This window comes from Chaetodon auriga, chromosome 1, assembly GCF_051107435.1.
Source record: "Chaetodon auriga isolate fChaAug3 chromosome 1, fChaAug3.hap1, whole genome shotgun sequence".
Lineage (NCBI taxonomy): Eukaryota > Metazoa > Chordata > Actinopteri > Chaetodontiformes > Chaetodontidae > Chaetodon > Chaetodon auriga.
Genome location: NC_135074.1, coordinates 2,242,056 through 2,262,407, shown reverse-complemented (window position 1 = coordinate 2,262,407; position 20,352 = coordinate 2,242,056). Strand labels below are relative to the sequence as shown.

At 40.7% G+C, this 20,352-nt stretch overlaps 1 protein-coding gene across 2 annotated transcripts; it reads right to left on the bottom strand.

The window, feature by feature from the left end:
• Positions 1-636: 636 nt before the first annotated feature.
• Positions 637-20,098, bottom strand: bnc1 (basonuclin zinc finger protein 1). 2 transcript variants are annotated; one of them, XM_076727715.1, is made up of 5 exons: positions 19,721-20,098; positions 10,246-10,348; positions 7,815-8,050; positions 3,929-6,009; positions 637-3,009 (listed from the first exon to the last, which is right to left on the bottom strand). In XM_076727715.1, the coding sequence occupies exons 1-5, from the start codon at positions 19,733-19,735 to the stop codon at positions 2,202-2,204; spliced, it is 3,243 nt and encodes a 1,080-aa protein (XP_076583830.1). In that variant the 5' UTR covers positions 19,736-20,098; the 3' UTR covers positions 637-2,201. The 2 variants fall into 2 exon arrangements, with proteins under 2 accessions (XP_076583830.1, XP_076583918.1); XM_076727803.1 differs by having other exon boundaries at positions 643-3,009; positions 7,815-7,889; positions 19,721-19,741.
• Positions 20,099-20,352: the final 254 nt, after the last annotated feature.

The window sequence follows — 20,352 nt, the reverse complement described above, 5'->3', positions numbered from 1 at the left end:
TGACAAGTCAACTCAAGTGAGACTTGTCGGTTATCTAGACACTGTTTCCAGAAAAAGATGTTGAATTTTTCAGTTTTTCAGTATTGCAAGAAACATCAATGATATTCTATTGTCCTCCATTCTAGAAATCTTAGAGACAAATATCTTGACAAACAAAATCTGAATTATCTGACGGCTCAATACTGCACAAGTGACAAAATACGTGATTATTGTTATTATTATTTTATTTGAGCAAACTCACCTCTATTATAAGTTACTTGTTAAGAGGGATAACTTCTGCAGTAAAGCCTGCCTGTTATCCTCACAGCAGCCGACTGCTTTATGTCTCCGTTAGACTCATCAGTGTTGCTCTGCCTAACACTGAGTGTTACAAGGCCTTGAGGGAGTCAGCTTGGATCAGATAATACTGCTGCAAAGATTAACACGGCAACAAGAATTCTTGTAAATCCTCTAGCATCCTTTGTGTTTACGTGAACACATTATATATATATATATATATATATATATATATATATATATATATATGCAAACTTGTCCTGAAGTTCTGCTAGTTCTGTATTTCATTCACAATGATAAAAATAATTACTGCTTAGTTTTTTTTTATTATTATATTGAATATTGAATGGAATGAGGCTTGCAAACATATGGCTTTTTATTTAATTGGAATGAATATTGTAACATGAAATCAAAGGAAACATGAACATCTATCATCATATGTTGGTTTTTGTGCTTTTTTTTTTTTTTTTTAACAATTCCAAGCAACAGATAAATGGGATCTTTAATCTGGCCCATTGCATTTAAATACAGAATTAAAAAAAAAAATACACACAATACAGAGCAAAACCAGAACAGTAAACCATGGTGAAATAATCAGACATGTACAGCACAATGCTCTTGTTAATTCATTGTTGCATAAAAAAAAAAAAGACTGAGCAATGTTAGTGGTGAAGTTAACCTTTTTTTATACAGTATATATTTTTTTTTGGTTTCTTTCAAAAACAAATTACTCTATTCACAGAATATACAGTTCAATAAACATATTGTTTACCACTTCTTGTTTGGGTTGTGCTCATGTGTGGGGCCATTAATATAAAATGTTTGTTTTTTTTTTATTTCTCAGTGTTGGACTCATTCACAGTAAGTGCGCCTAGCCTCCAGACACAGTATATTTTCCTGCTGTCTGCTCAGTCAGTCAGGATACAACCACACCAACAACACAAGAGCAATGACTTAATCAAGTCTAATACCGTGAGCAGATTTGCAAAAAAAAATTCATTTTCTTTTTTTTAACTCTATCAGTCAAAAGTATGTTTTTCTGGGTGCGTGGGTGGGTTTGGGGTGGGGGTGAGGGGGGTGTTCAACAGAGCCCACCTCTGAATACTGCTGTTAATCACAAAGTAGATGAAAGAAGACTTTGTGGGCCCTTTTAATACTGCATACCCCTCATACTATATGAAGGAGTTTCTGTACACACCTGTGGACTGAAAAATCTTTGGTCAACATTAGCAGTATGCAACAACCAGAACAGTAAAGACAGATCATAGAACACCAAAACAGTAACTTTTTGATCAAGCTCACAACACTATGCTTTTCAACAGACTCTTTTTTTAAGACCATTGTCCAGTTGGATGAGATGACACACAGAGTTTACTTCACTACTGCTTTTGATCAGTACATTATGCACAGCCTCACAGGGAAGATGTGGACATCTGACCAAAAAAAAAAAAAAATTAAAAAAAATACCAGAAAGAAATATCACTCACATGATACAGTTTCAAAGCTCAACTCTCACTTGAACAACAAATGGAAAAGTTCAGTCCATATAAATTAATTTTTTAAGGTCTAAACTGGGCTGTAAGGCAAACCAATACAAACACGTCAAAAGATTGAGACCAATGCTGAAGATGAATTTGTTAACAGGTCTTGATTGTTGGTTGGTTGTTACACAATGTTTAAATACAGACAGATGCATGTAATACTTTGGAAATTTTGCCTTGCGTTTGCCACAACAAATTAACTCATGATTGTATTTTTTTTTTTTTTTTTTTTTGTCTCTTATACCCAAAATATGACAACAGGATGGAATTTTAAAAGTGCTAATTGGTGAGCCTTCTTTAGGTGCCCAAAAATGAAAAATAACATCAACAAAAAGACAATTGGAACAAAGAAAATCAGTCATGTTGGCACACAAGTTCAAATCCTTACTCCTGATCCATTGCAGCACCTGAGCTAACAGCTAGGTTCCTGTGAAGGTTTGGGTTTTGGCTGTGCCTGTTTCTGCTTCGCACAGAGGAGAAGGATGTATTGCATCCAGGTACTTTACACTTGTGAAGCAGTCGCAGATGAACAGTCTTGTAATGGGCTCTGAATGTTCCCTTGTTGCTGTAGACTTTTTGGCAGACATGGCAGGTTATCGGAGAACCCCCCCCACCTCCCTGAAGCCCGCCTTGTCCTCCTCCAATGCAGCCCAGAGTCCTGTCTCCCACAAGCGCCAGCTCCTCACTCCCAGGCCTCCCCACGACGATCCCGTCGCAGCTTTCTTCGCTGTCCTCCATGGGGAGCACCTCATCCTCTTCAATCCCTTCCCCTTCCTCACTACCAACTCCATCTGAGTCCCAGGAAGATTGAGCACTGCCATTGCCACGAGGTGGAGCAGAGGACGAGGTACTCAGGTCCAGAACTGCCCCATCCTCCCCACTTCCACCACCTTCTCCTCCTCTTCCTAATCCCTCCATCTCTCCTCCGGGAGATGCCTCAGCATTGTATGGTGCTGTAGACATTTTGCTCATAGGGAAGACAAGGCCCATACGATTGTGTCCTCGGAAGATGACGGAGGTCTGGCTGGTTGGGTCTCGATGAGGCAGATCTCTGTCCCGCTGGTCTTGGCAGTAGTCCAGGCCAACAGAGTCTCTGTCTCTACAGTGGGATGAGGGCGAGTACATACTGTTGGCTGGGCTGAATGAGTCTTTGGTCAGCAGCTTGTGGTGCAGGTTCAAATTTGCACTGTGTCTGTAGATAAAATAATAAAATAATAAAATAATCAATAAAATCTGCATTAAAATTCAGTTAAATGCATTATACCCCACATAGCTTTTAGACATTCTAATGATGTTTCAGCCAGCATTTTTCTCCATTTATGTCAACTGCATGATGCTTTTCTCCTCATTAGTTATTGTTTACAGAGCAAGCGCAAAGAAAAGACTACATTAACAAGTCAGAAGTTCAATTCCAATTTCTCAATGTAATTGGGTATATTTGTGCAACAGGACAGTTATACTCCAAAACCTATACAGACAGCAGTTGTGCTTATAATTCTATTTATACTACATTTAGAATAATATGCGGATGTGTTCACATGTGCAGACTTCTCATATTCTCCGTGAGTACAGTCTTAATAAATTTTTGCCTGCATGCAGACATCTGCAGTGAATCTGAGCTTAAGGCTCAGCACTTTCCATTCTAACCAACTAGAGCAGCTGATTTCAGTTCCTCCTCATTGCCAGCACATTCACATCTTTCAGTAGCACGTAGTTGAAAACCATGCTATATTACTGACATACAGGGTGTCTGCTAAGTGGAACCAAGAGGAAACAGCAATGCTTTTCTTAACTTCTTTTTCCGGCGCTGTCGTGAGTGGCAGCCCTTCCAGCAGCTCTGTGTGTGTTTTGTGCTGTTTTGTACTTTTTTTGGGTACTTTTTGAGCTTTCAGTGCTCTGTTTTCATCGCTGATTACCCTCTATCCTATGGATATGGATATTTTGTGAATTTCCCTTGGGGATGAATAAAGTATCTATCTATCTATCTATCTATCTATCTATGGAGTTGGGGAAACTTGGCTTTTTTTTCCAATAATAAAATGCTGGCGTATATCTGTCAGCAAACCTCATAACCTGCGCTGCAACAGTAACACAATATAACTGCCTCTCACCTGTCTCGGCTCCTGCGGGAGGGGAAGGCAGCATTGCAGCCATCCACTGTGCACATGTGCATCTCCTTCAGGTGGACATTTTGGTAGTGCATCTTGACGCTGTGCGGGTTCTTAAAGGTCTTACTGCAGATCTCACAGTGGTGTGGCAGGTCACCATTGGGGTCGAGATGAGATGAAAACGAGTCACCATAGTCATCTGCACAGCCGTCTGATCCACCTCTCTCATGGTCTGTGAGCTGGGGATCTCCTCCGTTTGTCAGCCTGTGCTCACCCTCATTCCAACTGACATCTGAAATCTTGTCAGCTGCATGCAGCATGTTTGCGTGGTCCCTGTCCTCCCTCTCTTCATTGCCATTGGGTTCCGGGCAGAGTAAGTTGTTGTCACAGTGATTCTCCATCAGTCTGTTTTCAAAGTGGGGAGGTGCACAAGTGATGACCCCTGTTTCTGCTTGCCTTGGCCCATCATCTTTGTCCTCCCTCTCAGTCATTTCTCTATCTAAAGTTTGGTCCAACAGATACTTAGCACCCTCCCTTTCCTTCTCTTCACCAATGTAAGACCCTCTTACTTCCTTCTTCTCCCCAGCTTGTCTTATGCACATATTGCCCTCTGCTTGGCTACCATCACACTCAACCTTGTCCCTGCCCTGTAAAGGAGCCTCATCCTCAGAGCTGCTGTCCTTATCCATCTGCTCATCTTGTTCTACCACCTCCTTCTCTATTTTTATTGGCATGCTTGACTTCCGAGACTTTTTCTTTGGAATAGGGTCTGTCATGTAGGGTTCAGGGGCTGTGATGGGTTTGACGGGTACAGAGGAGGACAACAGAGGAAGTGAGGGTAGTGTTCCTGGGGTGTTTGCAAGCTCTGCAGGGGTTACCAGGCTGCGGTAGAAAGGCAAAACTGGCTGTACTGTTTTTAAATTGGGGAAGAGGATGCCACTCTGGCCTATGCTAGGGAATGAATTGCTGTGGAGTTTAGAGCTAGTGTCTACATGGCTAACCATGTAGCTGGGCACTGACTTATGGCTTTCTGCAGAGCAGACAGGGATAGGGATTCCATATTCGGGCCTCTTCTCTCCTTGAGAGCCCTCATCAGGAGACAAGTTGCCACGCAGGTCTTTGTCTCTATTGTTCCGGTTCATTGGCATGTGTAACCGTGGGTTTGGGTTGGCACTATGGCGATTGCGACTCCGCAACGAGCTGAACACCATGTTGCAGCCCTCAATGGTACACTTGTGCTTAATCTTCAGGTGCACTGCATTGTAATGGATTTTCAGCGTACCTTTGTCATAGAATGTCTTCTCACAGGCATTGCAAAATACACGACCCTTCTTCAGAGAACCTCCTGAAGCCCCTCCACTGCCACTCCCGTTCCTGTCCAGAGAGCGCAACTTGCTCTCAGGTGACATCTGTGTTACATCAGAGCTCATGGAGGGTGTGCATGGTGTGGAGGGTCCATCTGAGTAGTTGTCACTAGTGGAGAATTCCTCTGCCTCAATCTTTGTTGTGGTAGAGAGGCAGTCCATTGGCTTGTCTCCACTTCGGTCTAGATCAGCAGTGAATAAGACAGAGCTTGAACCTAGCAGGCTGCTATCTGGAGGGTGTGAAATAGAGATAGGGTTGTCCCTCCCTAGACTGTCCTGCCCTTGATCATCTCGTCTCTGACTCTGCTGCTCCACTGATCCATGGCATGGCTGCTGGTGTTGCTGGTGTTGTTGCTGCAGTGCCCCTGTTGGTGAGCCCAGAAATGGTGCGGGAACAGAGCCTAACAACTGGAATGGCAGCATGAAGGCCATGCTGTTGATAAAGTTCTCAAAGTGGTGCATGCTGTTGCCACTCAGCTTATCAACTTTGGATGTGGAGAGGTTGGCAGCAGTGCGTGGGGTGTTGCGCTCAATAAAAGTGCGGATATCTGAGTTGGTGCGTGTACTGGGAACCAATACTGCCTGACCCTCCTTGTCCTGCAGAGCCATCAGCTCCACTATGGACTTGGTCTCGCCAAAACGCAGGAACTGCTGCAGCGTGGCAATCTCCTCCTCGAATGTCATGATGGCCCACCGGTCCAGCACCTTCCCCGCTACATCCTACACACAGGTCAGGAAGAAAAAGGCAGCAACACGATACAGGAGAGGGGAGAGGGCAAGGGTATGACATGGATTGAGAAGGAGAGAGATAGTGGAAAAAAAGAGGATAGAGAGAGAGCGGTTTCATCATTAGCATTATAAGTGTGTGTTGGGTTGCTCATACATATTCACAGAGTGGGTTAGATGACACACCCTATAAAGCAGACTGGCAGGGCAGCTAAATAAAGGAATCAGATGAAGTGTTAATACGAGTGGGCAGCACAGAACCCTGAGAACCCTCATTACATAGACACACAGTGTTTCATCTTGCAGGTCATTTCTCTTCATTTAAATCATGTGGATTTACTCGCTCTGCATCAGCAAAAGCAGACAGAAAACACACACACACACACACACACACACACACACACATCATACAAGCAAACTAGCAGACATGTACACCCATATGCACACATATATATGGACACACAAGGAAGGGAGGGGTGATCAGAAGGCGGCTCACATTAATCAAGAGGGTCCTCTCTCCCTTAGCCCAGCAGTAATCACAAGTGAGTTTGGGCGTCTTTGAAAGTGAGGAGAGGCTTCATTCCGTAACCGTGATTAATATTTCATCACAGAGCATTCATTGGGTGCCTGTCGAGGATTCTGACTCTACGTTCGCCATTAGATGAGCTAACATGAATTAAACGCAGCCCAGCTTGAATACTTGATGATGTACTAATCAAAATGAGAGCTTGCTCTGACATAGTACCTGCAGCCCTGGCCTCGGCCAGTTTGGCTTCAGCTTAAGAGGAAATCTGAAGCAAAAGACAATATTTACAAATCTACCCGGCACAGTTTGGAGACCTCCCTGAGCTGGTGGTACCACGGCAACAAGCAGGACACATACGCAGGATACCAAGACAGTTCATGGCCTTGGTTGCTACATTACATCCCTACTCTGTTTAGCCATGCTTTCCCGACCCCTCTTCTCCTTTCTCCTCCCTCATCTTCCTCTGAAATTCCTTCTGTCTCTCCCTTCATATACTCTCGCTCACTCATATTGTAAGTTTTAGGGGTTTCCTACCCTATAAAAAGAACAACACTAATCACCATGTTGAAATTGTTTTAATATTTAAAGTAAGAGTGCAACATTTGGGACATAGTTTGATTTCCTCACAGGATTGAAATGAGAAGATTTATATTAATCTTATTTCCGTGTGTTAAGTACAGAGCTAGTGTTAGTATATGTTAAGATAGCTTAGCATAAAGACCGGAGGCAGAGAAACAGCTAACCTGACTATATCCACAGACCTATCAAAACTTCCAAAGCTGCTCTGCGTGATCCTAAATTCATTCATGAACAGAAACATGAAATTGTGTTACATCAGTGATTTTCAGGGGAGTTAAGTTCAATTTCTTGATGAGCAGTGTCCCTGGCTCCCAGCACTTCTTTATACCAACAGTTGTCAAATACCCAAACTGTACATGGGTGCTGTTTTCTGAAAAATAGTTCTAACACATAGCTTTAGAGGTATTCATGGGTGCCAAATGAGCTATTTCCGCTTGCTTTCTGACTTTATATTAAGCCAGGCTAACCATGTTGTGACTCCAGCTCAATACTTAGCACACAGATCGATATTGCTCTTGTCATTTCAACTCTCAGGAAGAAAGCAAATAAACATATTTGCCCAAATGGTTAACTACTTCTTTAAATTAGCAACTAGTTCTGTACTGGCTTTCAGAAACTAACAGTAGTCACAGTGGCCTGATCATTTGTAGTCCTAAACGCACACACACAGACGCACTTTTTCCCCACTGCTTACCTGAAGCACATATCCTCGGATGTAGTCCTGCAGCGTCCAGTCAAGTGCGTTGAGGATCTGAATAACCTCCTCCTGCTTGAGGACAGAGAAAAGGCGGTCCAGGAGGATCTTGAGGCGTATGGGGATGGCTTGGGTGCCGTACAGCATCAGGCTGCAGATATCAAACACCACGTTCGAGTGCACAATCTCCACCTGGCTACTCTGGTACATGTGATGCACCTTCAGCTTACTCAGGGCTAGAATGCAAACATAAGATTTTAATGGATTAGATTGTATGAAATTACACTTGATACAAATAAAGTGCAGAGCAATAAAGATAACATAGATTTTGAAAAAGTGTGTGAATAAGGGGAAAGTAGAACAAGTATATATACAATTTAGAAATGTAAGCTTCATAGAAAAACAAAATAATTTTAAAAAAGTAATATGGGACAATAGCAAATTTTTTATTTCGCTATTGTCAAGCAACAATTATTAGAAAAGGTGTGGTTTGTGCACACTTAAAAATTCAAATTTCTTTTCTGTCATTGAATACAGGACTGTTTTTTTAGCTGTGGACATTATTTATACTAAAATAAATTGAAATGTTGGAATATTGTGTGAACAATAAAGGCAAATGAGATAATATTAATTGAAAAAAATAAATATTCTATAGCTGTACGCATGCTCCTTATTACAAAATGGCAAAGCCGCAAACCGCACAGACCAGTGGGACTGCATTAGTTGAAGAATCACAATAGCACATATGACCATTTGGACCGGCACATCCTATATCAAAGGACTCTGTCAATTGAATATGACTTATGTAGAGAAAATAACACACGATTCAGCATTTGAGATACTTAATTTTCATGGTATTTAGGTTTATTTTATTAGAGTTGTATTGTGTAAATGTGTGTTCATAATCAGCAGATAATTTTGGAAACAAAATCAAGGTGATGATGATTCATGCAGCATCTACAATAAATGAGCAAATTACACAAATGTTGGAGACATTTATACAGTTACCCTAAACAAACCTACCTGTTGCTGAGAGGTGTAGTAACCGCTACGCTCTATGGTAGTTCTAGTCTCAGAGAATAAATAGAGCTTCTGAGAAAAAAAAAAAAAAAGCCTTTCCAACACAAAACAGCTAGTTGTAAGGGAAATGTGTTGTTTTTCTGTTTCACACCTGCAGTAACAATACCACAGTGCGGCACAGTGTAATTCCAAATGATGGCCTTCCTTGTTTACCGTAGCTCTGTGTGTATGTACAGCATGATACAGTGGGTAAGCTACATATCACAGTCAATGTGATTCTGATAGAATAATTTTGAAATGCTACACGTTAAAGATTCAGTTCACCACCAAAAAAACAAAAACAAAACTAATTCCGATAAAAAACTATTTTTCTAATTTCGTAATTTAGTTGTATCTATGCATGCAGATAGTTGAGGTTTCATTTGTCAAGGGTTTTAGATACCTGTCTCTGAGATTTCTGTCTCCACCACAGTACAAGGTAGGTGAATGGGTTTTATTTTGTGGTGCTCCCTGTGCTGGAAAATTACATGTAAAAATTCAGCAGTAACATCCGAAAGGACTTATGAATCTGATGACGTTGGACTTGATAAAATCTAAAAAGACTTTGACTTTTGACTTTACTTGAAGCTCAACCTATTAATGAGACCAAAGATTAAATATTATGTTATGAAAAACAGTGAATGAGGACTGGATCAAATTCCTTACTGTGAATCAGTCCAACAGCAGCCGTTCATGTTGCATGAGCTAAGCAAGAAGACCATCAGGCAGACACCAGATGAGAACTCAGATCAACAGATTCAGATGTTAAGACAAAAACATAGATGGCAACATGCTAAGCATTTAGCTCAGAAATTACAAATTATTGTATTGTGTCCAAAAAACACCCAGGAACAGTCTGTTATTTTGATTTGAAACATTATTAAGTCAATTTGAAAGCAATACAATAAAAATGTAAACAACATTCCTAAATTCTATCTGTATTAAATTTGGAAGGGTTGTATAAGGAATTGTTTAAGACTGGACGCACTAAGTTTATGACTTGGGTTATGACTTTTTAGCCAAGACACGAGATGCGATAGTGACTTACAAGAAAATAGCTTGATCAAAAATAGTCTTTTGGGAAACAGTTGGGGGAAAGGGTGCTGCTGAAAGTCCGTTCTCTGTGCTGTGGGCACCTCAAATTAAATTCCATTCACCTCCATTGTACCAGGCTATAGACAGAAATCTAAGAGACGGACACTTTAAAACCTGTAGAAATGAAACCAAAAACTTATCTTATCTGTGCAGCTAGATAATATTACTGTGAGAAAACGTATATTTCTTAAAATAAAAAACACAGATGTTGTAATTGGAAAGAGCCTCGGTTGAATGTCTTTGCATTACCAGCGGAAATTTTGCAGTGAGCTCTTACCATGCGCTACCCAGCCATGCTTGCAGTTTTCACACTGCCTCCTCTTCAGCTTCCCAGGCTTGAAACTGTCACAGTTACAGTTCACCAAAGTGCAGCAGATAGCCTGTCAATACAAAAAACTCAGTTTTCTTTTTTTAAATGAACACACAAGAAAAGTCATTTCTATTTTTACAACACTCATTACCACTGTATCAATCATGTAGAACTGCTAACAACCTCTTCAGTACTTGATTATCATCTGACATTTCCCCTGTTCTTTGAAATGAAAACAATTGCATTAGACCTACATTACATCAGTCTAGAACAAATATGTTGAGTATTTTGTTTTTTCAACACTTCCACATGAAGCAGCTGATGAACAACTTATAGACTACATTTTTTGTGGCTGCACTATTTCATAAAATTTAAATATTTAATATTTGTTGTTGTAAACCTTGAGATCTTGGCTAGAACCTGAGCCGCTAGTGGAGCTGACAAGTGTAAGAGGTTGAAGTTTCATTGGGGCAGATTTCTAAATTCCAAAGATTGGACATTAATGATCTAATGCCTTTTTTTTATATTATGTCTAATTCTAAAGGTGTAATCTTTTCAAGTGGTCATATTTCTATATAGAAAAGAATGCAACAAAATAGCAGACATTGAAAATATATCCTGTCATCTCAGCCTTCCATAACTGTGCGGTTGAGGAAAAGTGTTAAAATGTGAACATTGCTGTAGCTGTGCTTATCTTACACAGCTCTATGAAAAATGTACAACTGTCAAGTTGCTTTTGAAAACTGAAAGAAATAGTATGATTGCCTAAAGTAATTTTGCTCTCCTTTTGTGAATAACTCATTGCCTGGTTTGCCCTGTGAGAGCAGTGTTATCACAGCTATGAATGTGTGTGTGTGTGTGTGTGTGTGTGTGTGTGTGTGTGTGTGTGTGTGAGAGAGAGAGAGAGAGAGAGAGAGAGAGAGAGAGAGAGAGTAGTACTGCAGGGCAGGTCCTCAACAATAGCGAAAGGTCTTGGACACACCTGGACCACCAAAACCATCTCAATCAATCAATGCTTAAGGTGCGCACGCACTCACACACACACATGCACACACACATACACACACAGGTCAGAGGACTCTGTCCATTGGTTCATCTGCTAATGGGTTTTATCTTTTCAGAACAAACATACAGAAAAGCAGAGTAAGTGGAACGCTGAGATTCAAAGTGAGGAGTAAATGGCAGTAATGAGTCAAGTTTTCTAGGTAGCTGCTGACTTGGCAGTGACCCTGCTGAGAGGACTCCAACACACTGATACACTAAAAATGGCTCTGCTTCCCCTCCATCTCCCCCTCGGATGAAAAAAAAAAAAAAAAAAAAAAAAAAATCATTTACACACCAGGAACTGAAAGGAAAGCATCATCAGATTTATGATCAAAGCCAGTGTTGTTAATGCTACATGTTGAAAACCTTGGAGTGGCTGCACTACGCCACCTCTCTCCCTCTGCATCTATAATGCATGATCAGTGGGGTTTTAGTATACATGAGCAGCGTGCGTAGCTCCTCGCTGAAGCTCACTCCCTCTCCACAAGTGGAGACGGAGGAAAAGCGTGGGTGGGTGGATGGGTAGGGGGCCACCTCCTCCTCCTCATTTAATCAGCCGCTTGGTTCTGCGCTCGAGGCTGGGTTTGTCCTTGAAATCTGGGATCATATTATTTCACCTTACAATAACCTCTCATCATTAGGAGGGATAAACGGACCCGAGATGAAGATGGCAGCAGCTACCTGGCCTTGAAACCCAGCATGGTAGCTGCGGCCTTCAGTCCCGTGACATCCATTTACTTTGCTTTGCTTTTCTCTCTATCGCCCTCTCTGTCAGGTTTTATCTCCGCCAGTCAGCCTTTTCTGGACATTGGTGAGGTGTAAAAACCCCTTTGCTCATTTCTCAGCAACATAATCCCATCATTACAGAGAACCAAGAACCAACACGGCCCAATTAAGATAATCCCATCCCACTGTGGGTGCACACACACCTCCTGCTGCTGCTCCCCCTAATATATATCTCAATCAGGTGCCTCTGCTCGCTCACCAGCCTGTAACACACACACACACATATACACACACACACACACACACACACACAATGAAGAGTGTGCTTCAGGTCACTTATCTTAATTAGCGATTCATTTCATGAGTTCCTGTGAAGAAGAAGAAGAAGAAGAAGAAGAAGAAGAAGAAGAAGAAGAAGAAATATGGCAGCACAGGGCAGGCCAGCACAACAGTGGCTCTTGGTGACCGAGCCCCCCAACCCCCCTCCATCTCATTCTCTTTACTGTTGTCACAACAAAGCCACGGCTGTTCGCACGCATCAGTGAAGTCGATGACAAGAAATCTAATTGTGCAAAATGATGCAGTTGAGTCAGTGTTTTTTTTTTTTTTTTTTTCCCAAATCAAAGCTAATACAATGTCACTTTCTTTATATAAGTGATGTATAACAGTGTAGCCACACATCAATCCCAGCACGCCCACCACCTCTATACACACCTTGAATACATTACACATGCCTCTAATTAGCATTTTGGTCACACATTTTGTTGAATACATGACAAATGGTGGAGGTTTGTTTTCAGAGGGTGAGGGCACACACAATAACATCAGAGTTTTCATTGAAAACATGAGAAAATGTGCTGTCATTAGAAATGATAATGCAACAAGATTATATTTAAATTGCCATGTTATCCATTTTTAATCTGCATTTTCTTTTACTTATTTTTTTTTTTTTTACCAGTCCAAATTTAGTCTCTTTTAGTGTGATCACAAACTGAAATGAGGAGTGTAGGAACTGTAAAACAGCCCGTGTCCTCATTGCTGCTTGTAAAGTTCATTCCTGTGAGCGCGCAATAATAATTAAACACAACCAAATAAGCGTATCAACATTTTTATTGACACAGAGCTTCTTACATCTGTGAGCGCTCATTCTTGTCTTACCATAAGGTCCAATTATTAGCTTCTTCCAGAGCTTTCAACCACATGCCAGAATTTTGAACAGTTAGGTCCTATGATGACATATGTGATACACTTCATGACAACTGAGCAAATTCTACCTGCTGATGAAGACTGTGAGATATGGTTGAAAGCCCCAGAATAAGCCAATAAGGGGGAGGAATTGAATACAATTATTTCTGTGAATGTCATAGAATAAAAATATATCTTGTAAGTGGTTTCTGCTCCAGTTACTATGAGCCTATACAGCCTTGGTCCCACTAAATCTCTTCGTCTCTATAGTTTCTCTTTGTGTACGAAATTGTATGCTTTGGCAGTACAACCTTTGGAAACGTTCAGCATTTTTCTTTAATGCGAAAACAGTTTCCTTATATATGTCCTGATTTTGTCTTCAGTCCCTCAGTTTCTGTGACTTTGTTGCAGTTAAAGGCATTTTGGTTGAGAGATTGTATACTCAGAGGTCAGGGTGTGTAGGATGAATACATGGAGGCCATGAAAGGAGGTTTAACAGGGAGAAGGTGAAGTTAAGAAAAGAGAAAGATGAAGAGAAGGCATGGATGACATAACACGGGTGTCTGTATACCATGACGACTGATTCCTAAGTGACACTCACATACACTCTGAGGTGCTTGCATGTGTGTATGAAATACCTTGCCATACTAAGTGAAAAAACACAGCAATTTTCATTATTTTTACTTTTACACTAGACACCAGTGATGCTTGTGTTGGATTTGGCTGGCTTCACGTTAACTCGGATGAATTCTTTCCACAGCAAATTTAACAATTGTAATGATCAACATTTTCATTCAAAACCACCTCTTTCCTGGGTTTTCTGAAATGATCTAATTTGCTTTCTCACTCCACTGTACATATTAGCCCTTAGAAAAATTAGCCACCTTAAAAAAATGTAACCTACATGATGACCTTTAGATATAGAATGTATGAATAAATAAAAACCACAGAATCAAAGAATTCTCAGCCAGAAACAGAAAAAATAAACAAACAAAAAAAAGCTATGGTCAAAGTTGAATATCATCTTTATCCCACTTAGGGCAATAGCCATAACATCCTTTACACACACACACACACACACACACACACACACACGCACATGCACACACACAGATATGCACACACGCAAACACACACAAGAAATAAAATAAAATAAATAAAATGAAATAGTCCTTCCTGGCTCTTAAAATAAAATCCTGCCATATGTCCGCAATAGCCACGGTGCTTTAGAGACTCAGCAGAAGTGAACAGCTGCTTGGACAGAGACAGTTCAGGGATGGACGGGGACTTGTTGGCCTAATGCTGTGGAAAACTAATCAATTAGCAGCAGCCAGGCACTAACTGACCCTCAATTGGGAAACAAGCCATGCTGGTGCCAAAGAGTGAATAACAACAGGGCTATCGGCAGCCCTGAGGAAGAGGGAGGCTGACAGCCAAGTGAGAGCAGATCAGATTTTACTATCAGCCATCAATCAGTTAACATGACAATTATGGCACCAGGGAAATAAAGGAAGTGAAAGTTTTCCTGATGGGAAATATACATCTTCAACGATTTGCACAACACAGATTTTATTCATTTAAGGCTCACATTAAATGTGTTCTTGAAAACCGGCAGGCTGGGAGCCATGACAAAACTCTAAAATTGTAAATATTTTAACAGATCAATCAATAATAAAAATAATGAAGACATAAAATGTAACTGCTGTTAAAATTGCAGGAAATATTTTTAAAGGTAACTTTTCATCTAGTCCAAAATTTAGAGATGTAATTGAAAAAAAAGAAGAAAAAACAACTACATAACATTTTAAATGAAATAGTGACAAAATTCTACTAGAAACAGAGCAGCACAGCAAAAAGATGAACATTCACGCATGCACACACACACACACACACAGACACACAAACAATGAAGAAATAAATATCCCAGGCTGAACACACAGAAAACACTCAGGAATTTAGTGGGAGGACAGTGTTCCTGGTACCACTCAGACATACTGCTAATAACGCCGACTTCCACCAATAAAACTACCTCAGCACCAAAATATGAGTGTGTGTGTGTGTGTGTGTGTGTGTGTGTACGTGTGTGCACGCGCGCGCGCGGGCGCGCTACAAGCAAAGAATACAGTCTCATTAATAAATCACGCCTTGGACCAAGTTGTGCATGTGACAGCAAGGTAGTAAAATGTTAATTGATGACAAGTGTTAGTTAAAGTGAGGTTACTATACATGAGCTGCTCAGCAGGCAACATGAGCCTGCATCAGCTCATGATTTAATGTCACTCTGCTATGAAAGAGGAAGCAATTTAACATACAGTGCTAGATAAAATACACCTAATTGTGATACTCTCTAAAATGATTATATTAAGTTTTCCATTAAATATTTAAGCACAAACCCTCAGCTTCAAAGCCATCCAGACTGTGTTTCATTTAACCACTTCTTTAAAGTAAACTCCATGTGAGTAATGGCTTTTAAAATGTGCTTAAATTAAAAAGAATAAAAGCATGAGCTCTCCTTTAACACCACCTTGGACCTGAAAAGGAGAAAACAAACCCAGGAAAAGCCTGTGCGAGTGCAAGTAGTGACAGGCTGTGTTTGAGACTGTTAAGAGTCCGTAGAGCACAAAGACAGCGTGAAAAACTCATTATTTCATACTCATCCAGCAGTCAATCACAAGCAAGCTCATACACACACACACACACACTACATGTTTCGACACTAAAGCAGACAAAAAGGTAACAAATCTTTACCTGAATGTCTATAAGAAAATGGTTGGCTTCTTTAAAGAAAAAAGTCTTAAAAGACAGTGAGCATGTGAGTTTGTTGGCTTCCTGGTGTATGTGATTCTCCTTTAGCACACAGCAGGAAAGTGTCAAAAACCATTAGGACTAATCTCAACTGTTTTCAATTTATAAGATCTTGTCTACCCATAAAGCCTGTAATGTCATTATACAATGAAGCTTTGAAAATATTGGATCAGAAGCCAATAAAACGTCACCATTGTAAAATGTTAAAAAAAAAAAAAAAAAAAAAAACAGAAAAAAAAGTACAATTTGTTTGAGAATTTTAGAAATTTCACATTTAGAAAATTGGACATGGAGATTCTAAAATATATGAGTAAAGGACCCACCGTGAGGGGGGCAACAACATTCAGCCAGTCCTCTTTTCCAGTTAAAGGCCCACAGATTTGGAATACGCTGCCATCACCAGGTAAAACTGGCTCGAGCAAAGGTAAATCTGAGATACCTGGATCTGTACTGCGTGCATACTGGCTCTCTCTTTTGTTGTTCTTCCTTACTACTGTTCTCTTATTTTTAGTCATTGTTGTATTGATGAGTGTTTGTAGTGGTTGTTTGTCCGCGGTAATTTTCTGGTTACTATCTATGCCTGTATTAGAGTGTTGTATTATGTGTTTTGTTCTTTAAAAGCCTAACTGGTGACAAGGACTGCAAATGGGCTAAGACAAGAAGTCCTGTGTACATTGCATCAGTTGCATTTTACTTAAATAAAAAGCAAAGCCTGCTTGTATCATCCCTGTTAAATAAATCAAATAAAATTAAAAAAAAAAAATAAAACCTCGCAGGCAGTGTTTGGCTCAGAGAGGGAGTAAATGAGGGGAACATGTTAGTACACTGAGCCTGAGAGAGTTTGGCTCCCAGCTACGCTCTGATTAATATCAGATCTCTCTCTCTCCTTGCCTGCCTCTTGACAATCTTGTCACATCTGGCTGACAAATCCTCACAAGCCTTTTGGTGGCAGCGCAGAGCAGATGCAAGAGGTGTTAAGGGGGTAGGCTGGGGCCAGGAGCGGCTGGTCACAGCTCGAGGAGATGCTGAAGGGGGTAAAGGGCTGGAGCAGATACACACACCCTGCTGAACCCCAATGCCCCCCCAGACACACACACACACACACACACCCTATCCTCTCACAGATGGACCATCATGGACCTAATGAAGCTGACGAAGTTGGTAGGCTAGAGTTGCCACTACACACACACAAACACACACATACAGACACACACACACACACACACAAAGTGAAGTGCAACTCTGTCAAGATGAGCTGGGTCCATAATGTGTCATTTACAGTTTACGTGTGTGTGTGTGTGTGTGTGTGTGTGCGTGTGTGTGTGTGTGTGTGTGTGTGTGAATTGTGCCCTGGGGCCCTGCAAAACTAAAGATGAACAGAGAGACACCCACAGAAAGACATGGAGGTAGAAAGAGGAAACAAAAGATGGAGAGAGCGATATAGCAGCAGGAATAAAGAGACTGGACATGAGTGTGTTAAAGGGGCCACAGAGGGCCATTCTACCCACATCTCTCTCCCTCTCTCTGTCACACACACACACACACACACACACACACACACACACACACACACATATGTGTATGTGTAATATATATATATATATATATATATATATATATACACACACACAAAACACAAAATCTAAATCATTTTCAGGGATTGCTGAAGTAATGGCCTCCTGGCAACCTGTTAGAGAAACATAAGTGTGAGGAAGAATAAACACACGGTGAAAAATGATGGCAGAGTTGGTCTTAATTCAATAAATGAATTTTTGTAGATTCTATTTGTTTTCTAAGGTTTTTACTCTTTTGATAAAAATAAGGGCCAATTTAACAAGTAATATGAAACTGAATTCACTTTACCCTCTAAAATATTTAAGATTAAATTTAACTTGTTTGACATAAAAAGAATAGAATATTCATCTGTTTCACATACCTTAAATATTATGTGATCAGAGCAATCCATGAGATGGACCGAGATGGTAATTTTATCAAACTTGAATAATAACGTTAAAAGTCTGAATAAGTAAATGTCTCTCAGATTTATGTGGTAAAACAATTCATTATTAAGTAAATAATTGCAATTGGCTTTTTCATTTAACTGAAATATAAAAATTTGATACGTGTGATTTTATTGCAGCGATAATGGTTAGACAGTAAGTGTTCCACATGGACTTTACTTCATTCATTAAATTCATTTTTGTCACGTTGTTGTGGAAGTTAAACTCCAGCCTGTTTGGATGCTCCGCTCTACTCTGACAAGCTGTAATAAACCACAACGGTTTCTTCTCCAACTGTTTGGCACTGTTTACACACACACACGCTGTACACACACAGCCATGGATGTAAGCGTTTTGCCGCTACCAACACCACCACCACACAGACAGCTCAGCTAATTGTTCCATTATGGCTGCAACAAAACATTAGGCTGCTCTTAAATTACATTCCAATGGGCTGTGGCCAGCGGCCAGGAGGCTACAGGAGGCCAGGCTGCTCTGTTTCCCCAACTACAGACAGACCGACGGAGACGGGTGGATGGAGGTCCAGGTAAGGACTGGAAGCTGGTTCTCTCTCCGCTAATGGTTTGAATGAAACTTTTTTTTTCTCACAGGAGCTTATTGTCCTCAGGACAAAGGTGGAAGTGGTGTTCTGAATAGAATGTAACTAATAAATATAAAGTTTGTAGAATTAATTACAATAAACATAAAAGACAGAACGCAAAAGAAAAATACAAAGTATAATTCAAGAAGAGGACAAAAGGGTAGAGGAAAATAGAAGAGGATCGTGTACCGCTCAGTGAGAAGCCTAACTTGTCTGTGGTGAAGTCACTGTTATGGTTTAATGTGAGTTGTCTGGGAGATTCTTGGAAGGCATCTCTTAGGGACCATATCTGTCCACACTGACTGGAGCAAAGACTCATTTTGTTTTCTCCATGAGTCACAGACAAATTTGAGACTAATTCAAAGTAACAGAAATGTCACTTTTTGAATGAACCTTTAAAGAAAATTAACAGTTTCAAAAACTGTCAGTTACCAAAAGCTGGCAATAACCAGTAACTGGTCAGATTTAGAATCGAGTTTGTTTTTTCTTTGATCAGACAGTTCCCGATTTAAATTCAGGTTTTGTCAGTTTCAGATGTTTTATTTAGACAAAATTTTTGTGGAGGTACTCGTGTTTAGAGAACATTTCACATTTAAGACCTTGGCTCTTTTTTGTTAAATGAAAATAATGGTTAAAAAAAAAAAGTAAGGTATCAAAAAAGTATCATGTTGAGCTGTTACCTGTCACTGAAGCTCACATACATAACCTGAGTTTTGGCACTACTATCAAAAAGATCACTGTGACAACTTGTAACAACAAATTCTAAAGAAAATATAGATAACTACGAGACACATCTGGAATCACAGTGAAACTAAAGTCTATATGAGCATGATTCTACTCTTGTCTTTTCGCACATAAAGTAGTGAACGCACATGTTTCTACTCATAAAATCTTAAACATCTACAAACCTCCTAATCTGCACACCTCAAACCAAAGTCAGCGCTACTTCCGCCTGTCACTCCGATCTCCATAAACTCCTTCCAGTTTGTCTTTGTTAAACATATCCTGATTATGTGTGCGGGCGGTGTGTGAGAAGAGCCGGAGCAGACACAGAATAGTAGTGAAAAGCTGTTTCTCTTACCTCAGCCATTGTCATTTAGTTGGATGTTTCCAAGGATACGGTGGAGTTTGCCATTCCCCGCGAGTCCCACAAAACAACTGGCTCCAACTCTCCTGTCCGCTCAAGTACTAATGCAAAAGAGCCATCACACCCAGCAGCATCTCCTTCAACAGCACAGACACACATGTACTCTGCTTCTCTGGCTTCTCACACACACACACACACACACACACACACACACACACACATACACACACACGCACACACACACACACACACACACACTGAGCCACCGACACTCCACAAAAAAGAGAAGTAGTCACTGTGCTTTTACTCTCACTGCACAGATGCACACACACACGTCTCCTCTGCTGCTCTCCTCTAATGTTGCCGTGGACTGGCTCTAAACTACTCAAGATGTTTAGTGTGTGTCTGTGTGTGTGTGTGTGTGCGTGTGTGTTGAAACTGGGCACAGGGGATTGGAATGAGATCCTCCCACTCTGCATTCTCACCTCAGGAGCTGCCTGCTCCCTCCGTAGACTGCGCACACAACATGCATACACACACACACTCACATGCACACATAGAGGTGTGCATGTTCTTTCATGCACGCAACCCCCCCCCCCCCCCCCCCCACCACCACCACACACACA

What these genes read in the sequence shown, in the direction of transcription:
- bnc1 (XM_076727715.1), bottom strand. An exon ending in GCATGGCTGGGTAGCGCATG is followed by an intron (nt 8,051 to 10,245) that starts GTAAGAGCTCAC and finishes TTTGCATTCTAG; the next exon opens with CCCTGAGTAAGCTGAAGGTG. An exon ending in TCCGAGGATATGTGCTTCAG is followed by an intron (nt 6,010 to 7,814) that starts GTAAGCAGTGGG and finishes ACCTGTGTGTAG; the next exon opens with GATGTAGCGGGGAAGGTGCT.